The sequence below is a fragment of the Pan troglodytes genome, chromosome 12 (assembly GCF_028858775.2).
Source record: "Pan troglodytes isolate AG18354 chromosome 12, NHGRI_mPanTro3-v2.0_pri, whole genome shotgun sequence".
Classification (NCBI taxonomy): domain Eukaryota; kingdom Metazoa; phylum Chordata; class Mammalia; order Primates; family Hominidae; genus Pan; species Pan troglodytes.
In genome coordinates this window covers 78,848,498-78,869,180 of record NC_072410.2, presented here as the reverse complement: position 1 = coordinate 78,869,180, position 20,683 = coordinate 78,848,498, and the positions used below count along the sequence as shown (strand labels likewise).

Below are 20,683 nucleotides of genomic sequence, written 5' to 3'. Positions count from 1 at the left end.
GAGTTCTCTGGATAGAACTCCTGCTATCTGGATAGAGTTCTCACCCTCTGGATAGAACTCTCACTATCTGGATAGAATTCTCACTCTAGATAGAACTCTCACTACCTGTCTGGATAGAACTCTCATAATCTGGATAGAATTCTCTCTCTGGATGGAACTCTCACTATCTGTCTGGATAGAATTCTCAACCTCTGGATAGATGTTATTCTCACCATAACATCTATCCAGAGTTCTCACTCTATCCAGAGTTCTCACCTCTGGATAGAGGTTATTCTCTCATGGTTATTCTCACCATGTGGATAGAAGAGTTCTCACTCTCTGGAGAGAACGCTCACCTCTGGATAGAGGTTATTCTCTCATGGTTATTCTCACCATGTGGATAGAAGAGTTCTCACTCTCTGGAGAGAACGCTCACTATCTGGATAGAATTCTCACCATCTGGGTAGAACTCTCACTATCTGTATAGAATTCCCACTCTCTGGGTAGAAGTCTCACTATCTATCTGGATAAAATTTTCACCATCTGGATAGAACTCTCACTATCTATCTGGATAGAATTCTCACTCTCTGGATAGAATTCTTACTGTGTATCTGGATAGAATTTTCACTCTCTGGATAGAACTCTCACTATCTATATGGAGAGAATTATCACCATCTGTATAGAACTCTCATTATCTGAATAGAATTCTCACTCTCTGGATAGAACTCTCGCTATCTGTCTGGATAGAATTCTCACCATCTAGATAGAACTCTCACTAACTGGATAGAATTCTTACTCTGAATAAAACTCTCACTATCTTTCTGGATAGAACTCTTACTACCTGGAAACAACTCTCACTATATGGATAGTATTCTCACCATCTGGAGAGAATTCTCACTATCTAACTGGATAGAATAGAATTCTCACTTTCTGGATAGAACTCTCACTATCTGTCTGGATAGAATTCTCACCATCTGGATAGAACTCTCACGATCTGGGTAGAATTCTAAGCCTCTTGGTAGAACTCTCCCTATCTATCTGGATAGAATAGAATTCTCACTCTCTGGATAGAACTCTCACTATCTGTCTGGATAGAATTCTCACCATCTGGATAGAACTCTCACGATCTGGGTAGAATTCTAAGTCTCTTGGTAGAACTCTCCCTATCTATCTGTATAGAATTCTGATAATCTGGTTAGCACTCTTACTAACTGTCTGGATAGAATTCTCATTCTCTGGATAGAACTCTCACTCTCTGTCTAGGTAGAATTTTCACCATCTGGAAACAACTCTCACAATCTGGATAGGATTCTCACTCTCTGGATAGAACTCTTACTATCAATCTGGATAGAATTCTCACTGTCTGTATAGAACTCTAACTATCTGGATAGATTTCTCACCATCTGGATAGAATTCTCACTCTGTGGGTAGAACTCTTTCTATCTTGATAGGGTTCTCACCATATGGATAGAACTCTCACTATGTATCTGGATAGAATTCTCACTCTCTGGATATAACTCTCACTATCTGGATAGAATTTTCACTCTCTGGATGTAACTCTTACTGACTGTCTGGATAGAATTCTCATTCTCTGGATAGAACTCTCACTCTCTGTCTAGGTAGAATTTTCACCATCTGGAAACAACTCTCACAATCTGGATAGGATTCTCACTCTCTGGATAGAACTCTTACTATCAATCTGGATAGAATTCTCACTGTCTGTATAGAACTTTCACTATCTGGATAGATTTCTCACCATCTGGATAGAATTCTCACTCTGTGGGTAGAACTCTTACTATCTATCTTGATAGGGTTCTCACCATATGGATAGAACTCTCACTATCTATCTGGATAGAATTCTCACTCTCTGGATATAACTCTCACTATCTGGATAGAATTTTCACTCTCTGGATATAACTCTCACTACCTATCTGGATATAATTCTCACTCTCTGGATAGCACTCACTATCTGGATAGAATTCTCACCATCGGGATAGAATTCTCACTATATAGCTAGATACAATTCTCACAATCTGGATAGAACGCTCACTATCTATCTGGATAGAATTCTCACCATCTGGATAGAATTCTCACTATCTGCATAGAATTCTCACTCTCTAGATAGAACTCTCGCTATTCATCTAGAGAGAATTCCCATCTGAATAGTACTATCACTAACTGGATAGAATTCCTACTCTCTGGATAAAACTCTCACTATCTTTCCGGATAGAACTCTTAGTATCTGGAAAGAACTGTCACTATCTGGATAGAATTCTCACCCTCTGGATAGAACTCTCACTATCTATCTGGATAGAATTCTATGTCTCTGGATAGAATTCTCACTATCTGTCAGGATAGAATTCTCACCATCTGGATAGAACTCTCACTGTCTATCTTGATAGAATTCTCACCATCTGGATAGAACTCTCACTATCTGTCTGGATAGAATACTCACTATTTGGATAGAACTCTCACTATCTGTCTGGATAGAACTCTTACTATCTATCTGGATGGAATTCTCACTCTGTGGATAGAACTCTCACTATCTGTCTAGGTAGAATTCTCACTCTCTGGATAGAACTCTATTTGTCTAGGTAGAATTTTCACCATCCGGAAACATCTCTCACAATCTGGATAGGATTCTCACTCTCTAGGTAGAACTCTTACTGTCAATCTGGATATAATTCTCACTCTCTGGGTAGAACTCTCACTATCTGGATAGATTTGTCACCATCTGCATAGAATTCTCACTATCTATCTGGATAGAATTCTCACTCTCTGGGTAGAACTCTCACTATCTATCTGGATAGAATTCCCACCATCTGGATAGAACTCTTACTGTGTGGATAGAATACTCACTCTCTGGATAGAACTCTCACTCTCTCTATATATAGAATTCCCACGATCTGGATAGAACTTTCACTATCTGGATAGAATTCTCACTCTGTGGGTAGAACTCTCACTATCTATTTTGACAGAATTCTCACCATATGGATAGAATTCTCACTATCTGTCTGGATAGAATTTTCACTTTCTGGATGGAACCCTCACTACCTATCTGGATATAATTCTCACTATCTGTCTGGATAGAATTTTCACTCTCTGGATGGAACCCTCACTACCTATCTGGATATAATTCTCACTCTCTGGATAGCACTCACTATCTGGATAGAATTCTCACCATCTGAATAGAACTGTCAGTATCTGAATAGAATTCTCACTCTCTGGATAGAACTCTATCTATCTAGATAGAATTCTCACCCTCTGGATAGATCTCTCACCATCTGTCTGGGTAGAATTCTCTCCATCTGTATAGAACTCTAACTATCTGGATAGAATTCTCACCATCTGCATGGAACTCTCACCATCTGTCTAGGTAGAATTCTCACTATGTGGATAGAGCTCTCACTATCTGGATGGAATTCTCAATCTCTGCATAGAACTCTCACTATCTATCTGGATAGAATTCCCACCCTCTAGATAGAACTCTCACTCTCTGGATAGAATTCTCACCGTCTGCATGGAACTGTCACTATCTGGATAGAATTCTCACTCACTGTATAAAACTCTCACTATCTATCTAGATAGAATACTCACTATCTGGATAGAACTCTCACTGTCTATCTGGATAGAACTCTCAGTGTCTATCTGGATAGAATTCTCACTCTCTGGATAGAACTCTCACTGTCTGTCTGGATAGAATTCTCACCCTCTGGATAGAACGCTCACTGTCTGGATAGAATTCTCAGCATCTGCATGGAACTCTCACTATCTGTCTATGTAGAATTCTCAACATCTGGATAGAGCTCTCACTATCTAGATAGAATTCTCACCATCTGCATGGAACTCTCACTATCTGTCTAGGTACAATTCTCATCATCTGGTTAGAGCTCTCACTATCTGGATAGAATTCTCAGTCTCTGCATAGAACTGTCACTATCTATCTGGATAGAATTCTCACCCTCTGAATAGAACTCTCACTATCTGGATAGAATTCTCAGTCTCTGCGTAGAACTCTCATTATCTATCTGGATAGAATTCTCACTCTCTGGATCCATCTCTCACTATCTATCTGGATAGAATTCTCACTCTGTGGGTAGAACTCTCAGTATCAGTCTGGATAGAATTCTCACCCTCTGGATAGAACTCTCACTATCTGGAAGGAATTCTCACCATCTGGATAGAACTCTCACTATCTGGATAGAATTCTCACTCTCTGGATAGAATTCTCACTATCTTTCTCGATAGAATTATCACCCTCTGGGTAGAACTCTCACTATCACTCTGGATAGAATTCTCACTCTGTGGATAAAACTCTCATTATCCGTCTGGATAAAATTCTCACCATCTGGATACAACTCTCACTATCTGGATAGAATTCTCACTCTCTGGATAGAGCTCTCACTATCTATCTGGATAGAATTCTCATTCTCTGGATAGAATTCTCACTATCTGTCTGGATAGAATTCTCACCCTATGGATAGAACTCTGGCTATCTATCTGGATAGAATTCTCACCCTCTGGATAGAACTCTCACGATCTGGATAAAATTCTCACTCTAGATAGAACTCTCACTCTATATCTGTATAGAATTCTCACCATCTGGATAGAACTCTCACTAACTGGATAGAATTCTCACTCTCTGGATAGAACTCTCACTGTCTGTCTAGATAGAATTCTCTCCATCTGGATAGAGCTCTCACTATCTGGATAGAATTCTCAATCTCTGCATAGAACTCTCACTATCTATCTGGATAGAATTCTCACCCTCTGGATAGAACTCTTACAATCTGGATAGAGCTCTCACTATCTGGATAGAATTCTCAATCTCTGCATAGAACTCTCACTATCTATCTGGATAGAATTCTCACCCTCTGGATAGAACTCTTACTATCTGGATAGAATTCTCACATCTGCATGGAACTCTCAGTATCTGTCTGGATAGAATTCTTACCATCTGGTTAGAGCTCTCAGTATCTGGATAGAATTCTCAGTCTCTGCATAGAACTCTCACTATCTGTCTGGATAGAATTCTCACTCTATGGATAGAACTCTGACTATCTATCTGGATAGAATTCTCACCCTCTAGATAGAACTCTCACTATCTGGATAGAATTCTCCCTATTGATAGAACTCTCACTCTCTATCTGGATAGAATTCTCACTGTCTGGATAGAACTCTCAATATCTATGTGGATAGAACTCTCACTGTCTATCTGGATAGAATTCTCACCCTCTGGATACAACTCTCACTATCTATCTGAATAGAATTCTTAATCTCTGGATAGAAGTCTCACTATCAGTCTGGATAGAATTCTCACCATCTGGATAGAACTTTCACTATCTGTCTAGATAGATCTCTCACTATCTATCTGGATAGAATTCTCACTCTCTGGATAGAATTCTCACTATGTGTCTCGATAGAATGCTCACTCTGTGGATAGAACTCTGACTATCTATCTGGATAGAATTCTCACCCTCTTAGGCTACAGTAACCAAAACATCATGGTACTGGTACCAAAACAGAAATATAGATCAATAGAACAGAACAGAGCCCTCAGAAATAACGCCGCATATCTACAACTATCTGATCTTTGACAAACCTGAGAAAAACAAGCAATGGGGAAAGGATTCCCTATTTAATAAATGGTGCTGGGAAAACTGGCTAGCCATATGTAGAAAGCTGAAACTGGATCCCTTCCTTACACCTTATACAAAAATCAATTCAAGGTGGATTAAAGACTTAAACATTAGACCTAATACCATAAAAACCCTAGAAGAAAACCTAGGCATTACCATTCAGGACATAGGCATGGGCAAGGACTTCATGTCTAAAACACCAAAAGCAATGGCAACAAAAGCCAAAATTGACAAATGGGATCTAATTAAACTAAAGAGCTTCTGCACAGCAAAAGAAACTACCATCAGAGTGAACAGGCAACCCACAAAATAGGAAAAAATTTTCGCAACCTACTCATCTGACAAAGGGCTAATATCCAGAATCTACAACGAACTCAAACAAATTTACAAGAAAAAAACAAACAACCCCATCAAAAAGTGGGCGAAGGACATGAGTAGACACTTCTCAAAAGAAGACATTTATGCAGCCAAAAAACACATGAAAAAATGCTCACCATCACTGGCCATCAGAGAAATGCAAATCAAAACCACAATGAGATACCATCTCACACCAGTTAGAATGGCAATCATTAAGAAGTCAGGAAACAACAGGTGCTGGAGAGGATGTGGAGAAATAGGAACACTTTTACACTCTTGGTGGGATTGTAAACTAGTTCAACCCTTGTGGAAGTCAGTGTGGCGATTCCTCAGGGATCTAGAACTAGAAATACCATTTAACCCAGCCATACCATTACTGGGTATATACCCAAAGGACTATAAATCATGCTGCTATAAAGACACATGCACACGTATGTTTATTGCGGCACTATTCACAATAGCAAAGACTTGGAAGCAACCCAAATGTCCAACAATGATAGACTGGATTAAGAAAATGTGGGACATATACACCATGGAATACTATGCAGCCATAAAAAATGATGAGTTCATATCCTTTATAGGAACATGGATGAAATTGGAAATCATCATTCTCAGTAAACTATCGCAAGAACAAAAAACCAAACACCGCATGTTCTCACTCATAGGTGGGAATTGAACAATGAGAACACATGGAAACAGGAAGGGGAACGTCACACTCTGGGGACTGTTGTGGGGTGGGGGGAGGGGGGAGGGATAGCGCTGGGAGAGATACCTAATGCTAGATGACGAGTTAGCGGGTGCAGCGCACCAGCATGTCACACGTATACATATGTAACTAACCTGCACAATGTGCACATGTACCCTAAAACTTAAAGTATAATTAAAAAAAAAAAAGAATTCTCACCCTCTGGAGAGAACTCTCACTATCTGGATAAAATTCTCACTCTAGATAGAACTCTCACTCTCTATCTGGATAGAATTCTCACCATCTGGATAGAACTCTCACTATCTGGATAGAATTCTCACACTCTGGATAGAACTGTCACTGTCTGGATAGAATTGTCACCATCTGCATGGAACTCTCACTATCTGTCTAGATAGAATTCTCACCATCTGGATAGAGCTCTCACTGTCTGGATAGAATTCTCAATCTCTGCATAGAACTCTCACTGTCTGGATAGAATTCTCAGTCTCTGTATAGAACTCTCACTATCTGTCTGGATAGAATTCTCACTCTGTGGATAGAACTCTCTGTATCAATCTGGATAGAATTCTCACCCTCTGGATAGAACTCTCACTATCTGGAAGGAATTCTCACCATCTGGATAGAACTGTCACTATCTGGATAGAATTCTCACTCTCTAGATAGAATTCTCACTATCTTTCTCGATAGAATTCTCACCCTCTGGATAGAACTCTCACTATCTCTCTGGATAGAATTCTGACTCTCTGGATAAAACTCTCACTATCTGTTTGGATAGAATTCTCACCATCTGGATAGAACTCTCACTATCTGGATAGAATGCTCACTCTCTGGATAGAACTCTCACTATCAATCTGGATAGAATTCTCACTCTTTGGATAGAGCTCTCACTATCTATCTGGATAGAATTTTCATTCTCTGGATAGATCTCTCACTGTCTGCCTGCATAGAATTCTCACTCTCTGGATAGAACTCTCAGTATCAATGTGGATAGAATTCTCACCCTCTGGATGGAACTCTCACTATCTATCTCAATAGAATTCTCACCCTCTGGATAGACCTCTCACTAGCTATCTGGATAGAATTCTCACTCTCTGGATAAAACTCTCACTGTCTGTCTGGATAGAATTCTCACCATCTGGATAAAACTCTCACTATCTGTCTGGTAGAATTCTCACCATCTGGATAGAACTCTCAGTATCTGTAAAGAATTCTTACTCTCTGGATAGAACTCTCACTATCTTTCTCGATAGAACAGTCACTCTCTGGATAGAATTCGCACTATCTATCTGGATAGGATTCTGTCTCTGGATAGAAGTCTCATTATCTGTCTGGATAGAATTCTCACCATCTGCATAGAATATTCACTATCTGTCTGGATAGAATTCTCACCAGCTGGAGAGAACTCTCACTATCTGGATAGAATAATCATCGTCTGGATAGAACTCTGACTCTCTGTCTGGATAGCACTCTCACTACCTTTCTCGATAGAATTCTCACTCTCTGGATACTACTCTCACTATCTGGATAGAATTCTCAGCATCTGGATATAATTCTCACTATCGATCAGGATAGAATTCTCACTCTGTGGATAGAACTCTGACAATGTATCTGGATAGAATTGTCACCCTCTGGATAGAACTCTCACTATCTGGATAGAATTCTCACTCTAGATAGAACTCTCATAATCTTTCAGATAGAATTCTCCTCCTCTGGATAGAGCTCTCACAGTCTGGATAGAATTCTCACTCTGTGGATAGAACTGTCACTATCTGGATAGAATACTCACCATCTCGATAGAACTCTCACTGTCTATCTGGATAGAGTTCTCAGTCTCTGGATAGAAGTCTCATTGCCTTTCTAGATAGAATTTTCACCATCCGGATACAACTCTCACTATCTGGATAGAATTCTCATTCTCTGGATTGATCTCTCACTATCTATCTGGATAGAATTCTCACTCTCTGGATAGATCTCTCACTATCTGTCTGGATAGAATTCTCACTGTGGATAGAATTCTCACTATCAATCTGGACATAATTCTTACCCTCTGGATTGAACTCTCACTATCTGGATAGAATTCTCACCATGTGGATGGAACTCTCACTATCTATCTGGATAGTATTCTCACTCTCTGGAAAGAACTCTCACTATCTTTCTGGATAGAATTCTTACCCTCTGGATAGAACTCTCGCTATCTGGATAGAATTCTCAACATCTGGATAGAACTCTTACTGTCTATCTGAATAGAATTCTCACTCTCTGGATAGAACTCTCACTATCTATCTGGATAGAATTCTTACTCTTTGGATGAAACTCTCAGTATCTGTCTGGATAGAATTGTCACCATCTGGATAAAACTCTCACTATCTGTCTGGATAGGATTCTCACCATCTGGATAGAACTCTCAGTATCTGGATAGAATTCTTACTCTCTGGATAGAACTCTCACTATCTTTTTGGGTAGAACTGTCACCCTGTGGATAGAAATTTCTCTATCTGTCTGGATAGAATTCTCCCTCTCTGGATAGAAGTCTCATTATCTGTCTGGATAGAATTCTCACCATCTGGATAGAAGTGTCACTATCTGTCTGGATAGAATTCTTACCATCTGGAGAGAACTCTCACTATCTGGATAGAATTCTCACCATCTGGCTAGAACCCTCACTATCTGTCTGGATGGAACTCTCACTATCTATGTAGACAGAATTCTCACTCTCTGGATAGAACTCTCGCTATCTGGATTGAATTTTCACCATCTGGATGGAATTCTCACTGTCGATCACGTTGGAATTCTCACTCTGTGGATAGAACTGTGACAATCTATCTGGATAGAATTCTCACCCTCTGGATAGAACTCTCAGTATCTGGATAGAATTCTCACTCTTGATAGAACTCTATTTGTCTGCATAGACTTCTCACCATCTGGATAGAACTCTCAGTCTCTGGATAGAATTCTCACTGTCTGGATGGAACTCTCACTACCTGTCTCGAAAGAATTCTCACCCTCTGGATAGAACTGTCACAATCTGGATAGAATTCTCACTGTCTGGATATAATTCTCACTCTCTGGATAGAACTCACACTATCTGGGTAGAATTCTCACAATCTGGATAGAATTCTAACTCTGGATAGAACTCTCACTATCTATATGGAAAGAATTCACTCTCTGGATAGAATTCTCACTGTGTATCTTGATGGAATTCTCAGTCTGTGGATATAACTCTCACTATCTATCTGGATAGAATTTTTACTATCTGGATAGAATTCTCACTATCTGCGTAGTATTCTCACTCTCTGGATAGAACTCTCACTATCTATCTGGATAGAATTCTCACCCTCTGTATAGAACTCTCACTATCTGTCTGGGGAGAATTCACTCCATCGTAATAGAACTCTCACTATCTGGATGGAATTCTCACTCTCTGGATAGAACTCTCACTATCTGTGTGGATAGAATTCTCACCATCTGCATAGAACTCTCACTATATGGATAGAATTCTGACTCTGGATCGAACTCTCACTATCTGTCTGGAAAGAATCCTCACTGTTTGGATAGAACTCTCATTTTCTGTCTGGATAGAATTTTCACCATCTGGATAGAATCTCACTATCTAGATAGAATTCTCATTCTCTGGATAGAACTCTCACTGTCTATCTGGATAGAACTCTCACTCTCTGTCTCGTTAGATCTCTCACTATCTGTCTGGATAGAACTCTAACTCTCTGGATAGAACTCTTAATAACTCGATAGAACTTTCACCATCTGGATAGAACTCTCACCATCTGAATAAAACTCTCACTGTGTGGGAATAGAACTCTCACTCTCTGGATAGAACTCTCACTATCTATCTGGATAGAATTCTCACCCTCTGGATAGAACTCTTACTCTCTGGATAGAATTCTCACTCTAGATAGAACTCTCACTATCTATCTGGATAGAATTCTTACTCTAGATAGAACTCTCACTATCTGTCTGGATAGAATTCTCACCATCTGGATCGAACTCTCACTATCTGGATAGAATTCTCACCCTCTGGATAGAACTGTCACTATATATCTGGATAGAACTCTCCCCATCTGGATTGAACTCTCACTATCTGGATAGAATGCTCACCCTCTGGATAGAACTCTCACTATCTGGATAGAATTCTCACCCTCTGGATAGAACTCTCACTCTCTGGATAGAATTCTCACCCTCTGGATAGAACTCTCACTATCTGGATAGAATTCTCACTCTCTGGATAGAACTCTCACTCTCTGGATAGAACTCTCACTATCTGGGTAGAATGCTCACTCTCTGGATAGAACTCTCACTATCTGGATAGAATTCTCACCCTCTGGATAGAACTCTCACTCTCTGGATAGAATTCTCACTCTAGATAGAACTCTCACTATCTATCTGGATAGAATTCTCACCATCTGAATAAAACTCTCACTGTGTGGGAATAGAACTCTCACTCTCTGGATAGAAATCTCACTTTCTATCTGGATAGAACTCTCACCATGTAGACAGAACTCTCACTATCTGGATAGAATTCTCACCCTCTGGATAGAACTCTCACTATCTGGATAGAATTCTCACCCTCTGGATAGAACTCTCACTCTCTGGATAGAATTCTCACCCTCTGGATAGAACTCTCACTATCTGGATAGAATTCTCACTCTCTGGATGGAACTCTCACTATCTGGATAGAATTCTCACCCTCTGGATAGAACTGTCACTATCTATCTGGATAGAACTCTCCCCATCTGGTTTGAACTCTCACTATCTGGATAGAATTCTCACTCTCTGGATGGAACGCTCACTATCTGGGAGCCTAACTACTCAGCCTCCCCCTGACCAGCCCAACTTCTCCCCATGGAGGGGCACTGAGTCCTCATTAAATCTTCCTGGACAGCTGGAGTTGGAGCCAGAGCATGACTGTCATGTGGCCCTTGGCTCTGAAGGCTCTTGCTCTGTCCTAAGATGTCCTCAAAATGAGCCTGGGTAGTGGGACTTGGGCGGGTCCTCTACTCTTTCCCATTTTTTGATCCACTGCTCTTACCCTGAGGCTTCTGCAGATGTGGTCAGGCCTGGCAGGGTGAAGGCCCAGCCCTTGGGGTCCCTCTGCCTCTCTCTGCTCTGCCCCTTGCTTCATGGCTGAGGGTGGGGAGAATGTCCCAGAGCCCCATGAGGGGTGATCAGCATTGTGAGCTGGGCGTGCACCAAGCTCTTCACCTGTGAGCAGGTGCCAGGGAATAGGCCACCTGTGACTCCACATCCCCTGCTTGCAGTGGACCTGACCAGCATTGACAGGCGCAGCAGAGAGCAGGAATTGGCCACCAGGGAGAAGGCTCAGTCACTCGCAGCCCTGTTTCTAGAAAAAGTGTGTGACTTGGATGACTTTCTATGGAAAGCAGAGACGAAGGATCTTGACGAGGACACCTGTGTGGAAAGGTAAGGTGGCAGGCGACTCTGAGAGGAGAGCTCCCTGCAGAAGGTGGCTGCCCCCATGACCTGGCCACATCTTCTGCCTCCCAGCAGCGTGACCCCACTAGACACCAACTGCCTCCCGAGTCCTACGAAGATGCCTGGGGCGGTGCAGCAGTTTACAACGCTGATCCGGTAATTATCTGTCATTTTATTACTGAACCCGCCCCCCTGCCCAAGTCTTTGTATATCACATTAAGCCCTTTCTATTAAAGTGAATTTAAAGGAGAAAGTGAGAGGTAGAGTCATTTGAAAAAACAGCATCCAGCAGGGCGTTGGTGGCTTATGCCTGTAATCCCAGCACTCTGGGAGGCTGTGGTGCGTGGATCACTTAAGTTCAGGAGTTCGAGACCAGCCTGGGCAACAAGGTGAAAGCCCATCTCTACAAAAAATTATAAAAATTAGCCAGTTATGGTGGCGTGGGCCTACCTGGTAGGCTGAGGTGGGAGGATTGCTTGATTCCTGGAGGTGGAGGCTGCAGTGAGCCGTGATTGCACCTTCACTCCAGCCTAGGCAGCAGAGCAAGACCCCATCTCAAAAAAAGGAAACAGCATTGTTGGGACCAGCACTAACCTTCAGTGCGACACAGAACACCCCTATTGCTTTTATTCTTTAAGCAAAATTAAGATATCCTCACCGGCTGGAAGATCGTAGAAATAGCATAGGGTCATTGAGAAAAATGGAGACAATAGGAGAGAATCTCTGGTTAAAAGGGAAGTCGCGGTCATACCAGCCCTCAAAGAAAGCCAGACGGCACTGTGTGGCGTGTGTCTTTCCTGATGTTTCCATGCATACACACATTTGTAAACGTAGCGGGATCATACTCTGCATGCTGGTCTGTAGCTGGTTTCTTTTCAGTTAGGGCAGCACCTCTACCTCCCGTCTGATTGGGTCTTCCTCGGCATTCCAGTTAGTCTAGCCGTAATCACCCACCCATTAAGTCCATCTTGATGGCCAGATTATCTTCAGGCTTTTGCTACTACAAGCAATGAGGCAGCAGACATCATTGAGCGTACTTTTTTTTTTTTTTTAACACAGAGTCTCTCTCTGTCACCCAGGCTGGAGTGCACTAGGGCAATCTTGGCTCACTGCAACCTCCGCCTCCCAGGTTCAAGTGATTCTCCTGCCTCAGCCTCCCAAGTAGCTGGGATTACAGGTGTGCGCCACCACTCCTGACTAATTTTTTGTGTGTTTTTAGTAGAGATGGAGTTTCTCCACGTTGGCCAGGCTGGTCTCGATCGCCTGGCCTCAAGCGATCCACCTGCCTCAGCCTCCCAAAATGCTGGGATTACAAGCGTGAGCCACCACGCCCAGCCTGTCCGTACATCTTTATGGATGTAATTGATTTTTTCCTCAGGATCATTTCTTTGAGTAACATTGCCAAGCTGATACATTCATGATAAAAGTAACAATCATTTATTGAGTACCTACTGTGGGACAGATGCTGTCATCAGTTTTCTGATTTAATCCTCAGAGCCACTCTATGAGGCAGGTATTACCATCCCCATTTTGCATAGGAGAAAAACGAGGCTTACGGAGACTGTGACATTCCCAGGGTCACGGGGCTGGTGTATGCTGTTGCCTCAGCATCTCTTCCTTTTGGTTTTTAAGTCGTCAGATTTCCAACGACTTCCGAGACCTGCCCACCCTCCTCATCCATGGGGCGGAGGCCTGTCTGATGTCACTGACCATCGGCTTCCTCTATTTTGGCCATGGGAGCATCCAGCTCTCCTTCATGGATACAGCCGCCCTCTTGTTCATGATCGGTGCTCTCATCCCTTTCAACGTCATTCTGGATGTTATCTCCAAATGTGAGTGTGGCCCACTGGCATGGCCAGGCAGGACCTCAGCCACCTCCAAGCTGTGTTCCTCTGAGCTCCTGGGGAGCGGGTTTGATTTTATTGTGATTGTGATATATAAGACAATAATGTTTTTAAAGTTTGCATGTTAATATTAGCATACAAATGAAAGTAAATTACCGAGTCTTAGCTGTTCCTATCCTAGCAGGATTTAAATTTGACAGCAGAACACGAGCTACAGACTTGGAAAACCTGAGGAGCCTCATCAAACATCTAAATTAGGATGGCTTTACTGTGCCTATTTAAAAAAAAAATAAGAGACTTGGGCAATATGATAACTACTTTGAATTGTATTAAGAGAGTCTCCAAAACAGAAACACTGTAGATTTATTCTACTTTTTTATTCTCTTTTCCTTTCCCTTATTTTTTAGGTTACTCAGAGAGGGCAATGCTTTACTATGAACTGGAAGACGGGCTGTACACCACTGGTCCATATTTCTTTGCCAAGGTGACTGGGCAGGGTTGAGAGCAAGTGCCCCCCCACCCACCAGGGTGGGGGTAAGTGTGGAGAAAACATTGCTACAAGGAAGGCTTTTCTGAACCATGGGGCCGTGGGTCATGTGAAGTCACAGATGCCACCAGATGCCACATTTTCTAGGGGAGTTTCAGAGACTTGAACTTTTATTTTAAACATTTGCCAAAACACCAGGACTGTGGACCAGGAATGATAGTTTTCTGGCCAGAAGGAATCTAAAAAAAAGAAGTCCTCATTGTATTTTACCTTTTCAGAGCCTCACTGTGGCCCCCTAGCAGGCCAGGCAGGTGTTTCCAGGAAGCAGAGGTTCAGAGAGGCTACGTGGCTCTCCAAGGCCACACAGCTACTTGATCTGGTCAGGGGGAGTAGGGACTTGAAAGCAGTTCTTAGGACAGCAGGTGCCCATTGCTGCCCTGGGGGAAACAGGCTGAACTGCCCTAGAGGGAGCACTTGGTATCTGCAAGGAGGAGGCCAGCACTGAGCTCATGCTCCTGGGTCCCAGCACACCCTCCTGCCACAGCCTCCTCATCACCAGGAGGGAAGGTTGCCATCTGGGGGCACTGCTACTTTTAAACGTTTATAATAATGGCAGTGAAGGTGCTGGCTTCATATCCTTGCAAGGGCTGTTCTTTGCAGATCCTCGGGGAGCTTCCGGAGCACTGTGCCTACATCATCATCTACGGGATGCCCACCTACTGGCTGGCCAACCTGAGGCCAGGCCTCCAGCCCTTCCTGCTGCACTTCCTGCTGGTGTGGCTGGTGGTCTTCTGTTGCAGGATTATGGCCCTGGCCGCCGCGGCCCTGCTCCCCACCTTCCACATGGCCTCCTTCTTCAGCAATGCCCTCTACAACTCCTTCTACCTCACCGGGGGCTTCATGATAAACTTGAGCAGCCTGTGGACAGGTAAGGCCTGCCCCCGGGGCCTGGGCCAGCTTTGTTAGGACTCATGTGACTGGATGAAGCCTGCTTTCATCTGGAGATGGACACTTACCACTTAGATCCAACTCGAGGCTGGCCCTTCTGGAAGCAGAGGCCTTTGCCCACTGCCCTGGAGGCCAAAGGAATGATTCCATTAGAGATTCCAGATGCACCTCCTCCTATCCCACAGCTGATATCCAGAAGTCGCCCTTGACTGTCTCCCTCCCTCTCCACGTCCACCTGTGAGCCAGGTCGATTCTGCCTCCTGTTTCTCTGAAATGTCTGCTTGGCTGTGTCTCCATCCCTGGCCACCATTGTTTGAGCCTGGGCCACTGCCATAGCCTGGTCTCTGTAACCTGGGCCCCTCCACATCCCTCTCGACTCAGCCATGCAGAGTGAGCTTTCCAAGGTGCAAACCCATGCCCCTCTTTGTTCAAATCTTCCCGGGGCTGCTCAATCCCTGCGGCCTCCCCAGCTTTCTGAAGCCCCCAGCACACCCCACTCTCTCACCTCTGAGCCTGCCCAGCTATTGTCTCTGGGAGTGTCATGCCCGCCTTCCATGGGGCATCTCTTCTGCCAGGGCTTTCCTGATGCACCCAGGCAGGGCTCATTGCCTCCTTCCCCTCCCCGTACCATGCCACCTCCATAGGATCAGGGCACAGGCTCCATTGTCTCTGGTGTGGGGCCGCTGACTCTCCTCAGCCCGCACAGTCCATGAAGCTGAGCACGTGCAGGGATGCCTCATCACATCCCTCTCGAGAATTGCTATGGATCAAATGTGTGGGTGACCCCGTGGCCTCTCAGCTCCCTCGGCCCCAGTCCATGTCCCCAGCAACCCCTCTGCCCTTTTGCCTTTTGGTCTCTGGTCTCTCTCCCCTCCTTGCTCATCAGAGAACTTGGGCCAGAGCCACCATGGCCCTGTCTCAGAGAGTGGGATGTGCCCTTGTGCAGGTAAGCGAGACTGTGTGACTGTGGGGAGACCATGGGAATATGGGGAGACTGAATACGGGGGAGACTGTGTCGATATAAAGGAGATCATGGGAATACGGGGAGACCATGAGGATAGGAGGAGACCGTGGGAATATGGGGAGACGGTGAGAATATGGGAAGACTGCAAGAATATAGGGAGACCATGGGAATATGGGGAGACTGGGAATATGGGGAGATCACATGAATATGCAGGAGACTGTGAGAATATGGGGAGACCGTGAGAATATGGGGAGACTGTGGGAATATGAGGAAAGTGTGAATATGGGGGAGACCATGTCAATATAAAGGAGCCGTGGGAATATGGGGAGACTGTGGGAATATGGGAGAGAGAGTGTCAATATAAAGGAGACTGTGGGAATAGGGGGAGACCGTGGGAATATGAAGAGACTGTGTGAATATGGGGGAGATCATGTCAATATAAAGGAGATTGTTGGAATATGGGGAGATTGTGCGAATATGGGGAGACCATGGGAATATGGGGAGACTGTGGGAATATGGGGAGATCATGTGAATATGCAGGAGACCGTGTCAATATAAAGGAGACAGTGGGAATATGGGGAGACCATGAGAATATAGGGAGACCATGGGAATATGAGGAAACTGTGTGAATATGGGGGAGACTGGGAGTATGGGGAGACTGTGGTAATATGGGGAGACTGGAAATATGAGGAAACTGTGAATATGGAGACTGTGGGAATATGGGGAGACCGTGGGAATATGAGGAGACTGTGTGAATATGGGGAAGACCATGTCAATATAAAGAAGACCATGGGAATATGGGGAGACCATGGGAATATGAGGAAACTGGTTATGGGGGAGGCCGTGTCAATATAAAGGAGACCGTGGGAATATGGGGAGACTGTGGGAATATGAGCAGACTGTGTGAATATGGGGGAGACCACATCAATATAAAGGAGATTGTGGGAATATGGGGAGATTGTGCGAATATGGGGAGCCCATGGGAATATGGGGAGACTGAATATATGGGAGACCGTGGGAATATGGGGAGATCATGCAAATATGGGCAGACCATGGGAATATGGGGAGACTCTGTGAATATGGGGGAGACCATGCAAATATGGGGAAACCATGAGAATATGAGGGACACCTGTGAGTAACGCGGCTGTCTGTCTCCAGTGCCCGCGTGGATTTCCAAAGTGTCCTTCCTGCGGTGGTGTTTTGAAGGGCTGATGAAGATTCAGTTCAGCAGAAGAACTTATAAAATGCCTCTCGGGAACCTCACCATCGCGGTCTCAGGAGATAAAGTAAGCGGGGAAGGCCTCGGGTTCTAAATTATTGGACGTCCGGCTGCCCATCCTCCTCATGAGCCCACTGCATGTCTGTGTCTCCAGATCCTCAGTGCCATGGAGCTGAACTCGTACCCTCTCTACGCCATCTACCTCATCGTCATTGGCCTCAGCGGTGGCTTCATGGTCCTGTACTACGTGTCCTTAAGGTTCATCAAACAGAAACCAAGTCAAGACTGGTGATTCACGCCAGACGTCTGCCCGCTGGTGGGGGACCTGAGCAGACCCTTCAACTGCACTCCCTCCTCAGGAGCCCCTTCCTGGGGACAGTGAGGACAATGACCCTACAGATGCTCAGCTACATCCGGCCCAGGGTGCTGCAGTGGCACAGACCAGCCACAGGATGGCAGTAGAATAAAGACAGTCGAAAGGGATTTCTGCTCACTGGCAGGAGACTGCGATGACTGGGAGAAAACCTGCACTCGGTGGCACCTACAACGTTGCTAATTTATTTCCTTTTGATATGTAGGCAACTCGATATAGGATGGGAGCAAACTAGGAATGAATTGAGTAGCTAGACTGTGCAGGAATTGTTGGAACCTGGAGGGAACAATAACAGTAGCTAGCAGATTTGGCTTCATCTTCCAGGGGCCCCACACTCCGTGGTGAGCCACCATCAATACAGAAAGTGACCTAAGATGTACCAGCAAGATGCCATCCCTTCTTTTTGTGTAGGGTCATGGGCTCCAAAAGCCAACGTGAACAATTAAAAATGTATTGAGCATCTACTCTGTAGCAGGTCCTGTGAAAACACTTTAGGTGGACAATCCTTTGAGGTAAGTGGTATCCCATTTTACAGGTGTGAAAACAAGCAAAAATTCATTTTCCTAAGGGCACATGGATACTTTGTGGTGGAGTCATATGGGGATCAGAAAAGCCTTTGAGGCCTTTGGAGTTAGAGGGCAGAAGGCAAGGCCTGAGCCGCTGTAAGCCTTAGGAGTTTAGGAAGGCTCCAGAAGACAAATGGGGTCTCTAGAGGCTGTTAACTCAGCCAGGCTTCTTAGAGTTGCATTTCATTAACTGATATGGTTTGGCTCTGCGTCCTCACCCAAATCTCGCCTTGAATTGTAATAATCCCCACGTGTCAAGGGCGGGACCAGATGGAGATAATTGAATCATAGGGGTGGTTTCTCTGATGCTGTTCTCCTGAGAGTGAGTGAGTTCTGATGAGATCTGATGGTTTTATAAGGGGCTTCCCTCTTCGCTTGGCTCTCATTCTCTCTCCCGTTACCCTGTGAAGAGGAGCCTTCCACCACGACTGCAAGTTTCCTGAGGCTGCCCCAGCCGTGCTGAACTGTGAGTCAGTTAAACCTCTTTTCTTTATAAATTACCCAGTCTTGGGTATTTCTTCATAGCAGTGTGAGAGCAGATGAATACACTGGCCCTGCCTGGGTTTCAGAACCAGTCTTGAACCTTTCACAGTGGCCAGAGGATGGGGAGGCAGAGGCCCAGGTTGCACACTTCTTGCCTGAGTGTTGGGGACTATCTGACCCAAAACAGGTGCACAGAGGGCAGCAGAGGATGTTCCCAAAGGAAAATTAGAGTTTAGAATCAAAAGAAGGGGAAGGTGCGTGTTTGGGAGGTAAATAGCAAATACTCTTCATAGGTTCACTAGAGTTTTGCTACTCCAAGTATGATCCCTGGGCCAGCAGAATGGGCACAGCTGGAGCTGATTGGATAGGTCCCATGAGCCTCAGGCCCCACCCAGGCTCAATGAGTCAGAGTCTGCGTCTTAAGAAGACCCCCTGGTGGTCTGTGCACATTCAAGCACACTGCCGTTTTCCAAAGCACTTGCAACACTCAGGATGCTTGCACGGTCATGTTGCCACCATCCGACCTGCAGACCCCATTCTTGAGATTGACTGGGAGTTCCTATCATGTCCTCCATAGCAAGGGGATCTAGACCAGAATCAAGCCTTGGATCTAGTTCTCAAGTCTCTTTGGTCTCTTTCAGTTTAGGAACAGTTTGTCAACGTTCCTTCACTTTTGTGACCTTGATACTTAAGTTTGAAGGCTGTCTCTCAATTTGTGTTCTGCCCAGTGCATCCTATCAGAAGGCATGTGATTTCAACTTGTCCCATACCAACGACGTTCACTTTGATCATTTGATTAAAGGGGTGTCTGCTAGGCTTCTCCACAGCCAAGTTACTATTTTCCCTCCCTTTATATTTAATAAGCATTTTGTAAGTGGGTACTTTGAAACTATGTAAATTGTAAACTTTCCATTTATGCATTTTAAAATTTTGATTGATGTAAACTTGTGATTTCCCATTGTATCCTTACAACCCTTTATTATTGTGATTAATTCTGATGCTCAGCTTGTCCCTGATTTGGCCAGTGGGAACCCCGTCGAGCTGGCTTCTGCATCCTTTTGATATGTCCTCATCATCCTTTGAGGGCTGAAACAACCAAGAGTTTAAGGCTCATTTTTTGTTTGTTTTTTTTTTGAGACAGAATCTCATTCTGTGGCCCAGGCTGGAGTGCAATGGCGCGATCTCGGCTCACTGCAACCTCTGCCTCCCAGGTTCAAGCGATTGCCTTGCCTCAGCCTCCCAAGTAGTTGGGATTAACAGTGCCCACCACCACACCTGGCTAATTTTTGTATTTTTAGTAAAGACAGTGTTTCACCATATTGGCCAGACTGGTTGTGAACTCTAGGCCTCAAGTGATCCGCCTGCTTCGGCCTCCCAAAGTGTTGGGATTACAGGTGTGACCCACCGCACCTGGTGTCACAGGTTCATCTTGTATTTTCTCATCCCAGCCCTGGAATCCGATGTTTCTCCAGAGAATCTGGGTTCCTCTTAGTGGAAAACGGTATTTAGAAGCCAAGGTTTTGGTGATAAGTATGCTCATTGCTTTTGGAACATCTCTGCTCCCAGGCTCTCTCAGTGAACAGAGTTAGGGAGTGTGTGTGTGTGTGTGTGCGCGCGCGCGCATGTGCGTACATATACACCTAACTACACATGAGTTTACTCTGATAACA

At 44.3% G+C, this 20,683-nt stretch overlaps 1 protein-coding gene across 5 annotated transcripts in view; it reads left to right on the top strand.

The window, feature by feature from the left end:
• Nucleotides 1-20,331, top strand: part of ABCG8 (ATP binding cassette subfamily G member 8) — a 53,379-nt gene extending 33,048 nt beyond the window's left edge. The window contains exons 7-14 of one of the 5 annotated variants that reach the window (XR_008546232.1): nucleotides 11,955-12,117; nucleotides 12,202-12,285; nucleotides 13,762-13,961; nucleotides 14,381-14,457; nucleotides 15,121-15,388; nucleotides 17,531-17,658; nucleotides 17,746-18,996; nucleotides 20,155-20,331. Coding sequence is in view for 4 of the 5 variants with exons in the window: in XM_525745.8 (XP_525745.3) it covers nucleotides 11,955-12,117; nucleotides 12,202-12,285; nucleotides 13,762-13,961; nucleotides 14,381-14,457; nucleotides 15,121-15,388; nucleotides 17,531-17,658; nucleotides 17,746-17,883 (1,058 nt within the window). In the remaining variant the exon portion in view is untranslated. Of the gene's footprint in view, nucleotides 1-11,954; nucleotides 12,118-12,201; nucleotides 12,286-13,761; nucleotides 13,962-14,380; nucleotides 14,458-15,120; nucleotides 15,389-17,530; nucleotides 17,659-17,745 lie in introns of all 5 variants that reach the window. The other 4 variants (XM_009442401.5, XM_525745.8, XM_016948441.4 and 1 more) reach the window with 4 other exon arrangements.
• Nucleotides 20,332-20,683: the final 352 nt, after the last annotated feature.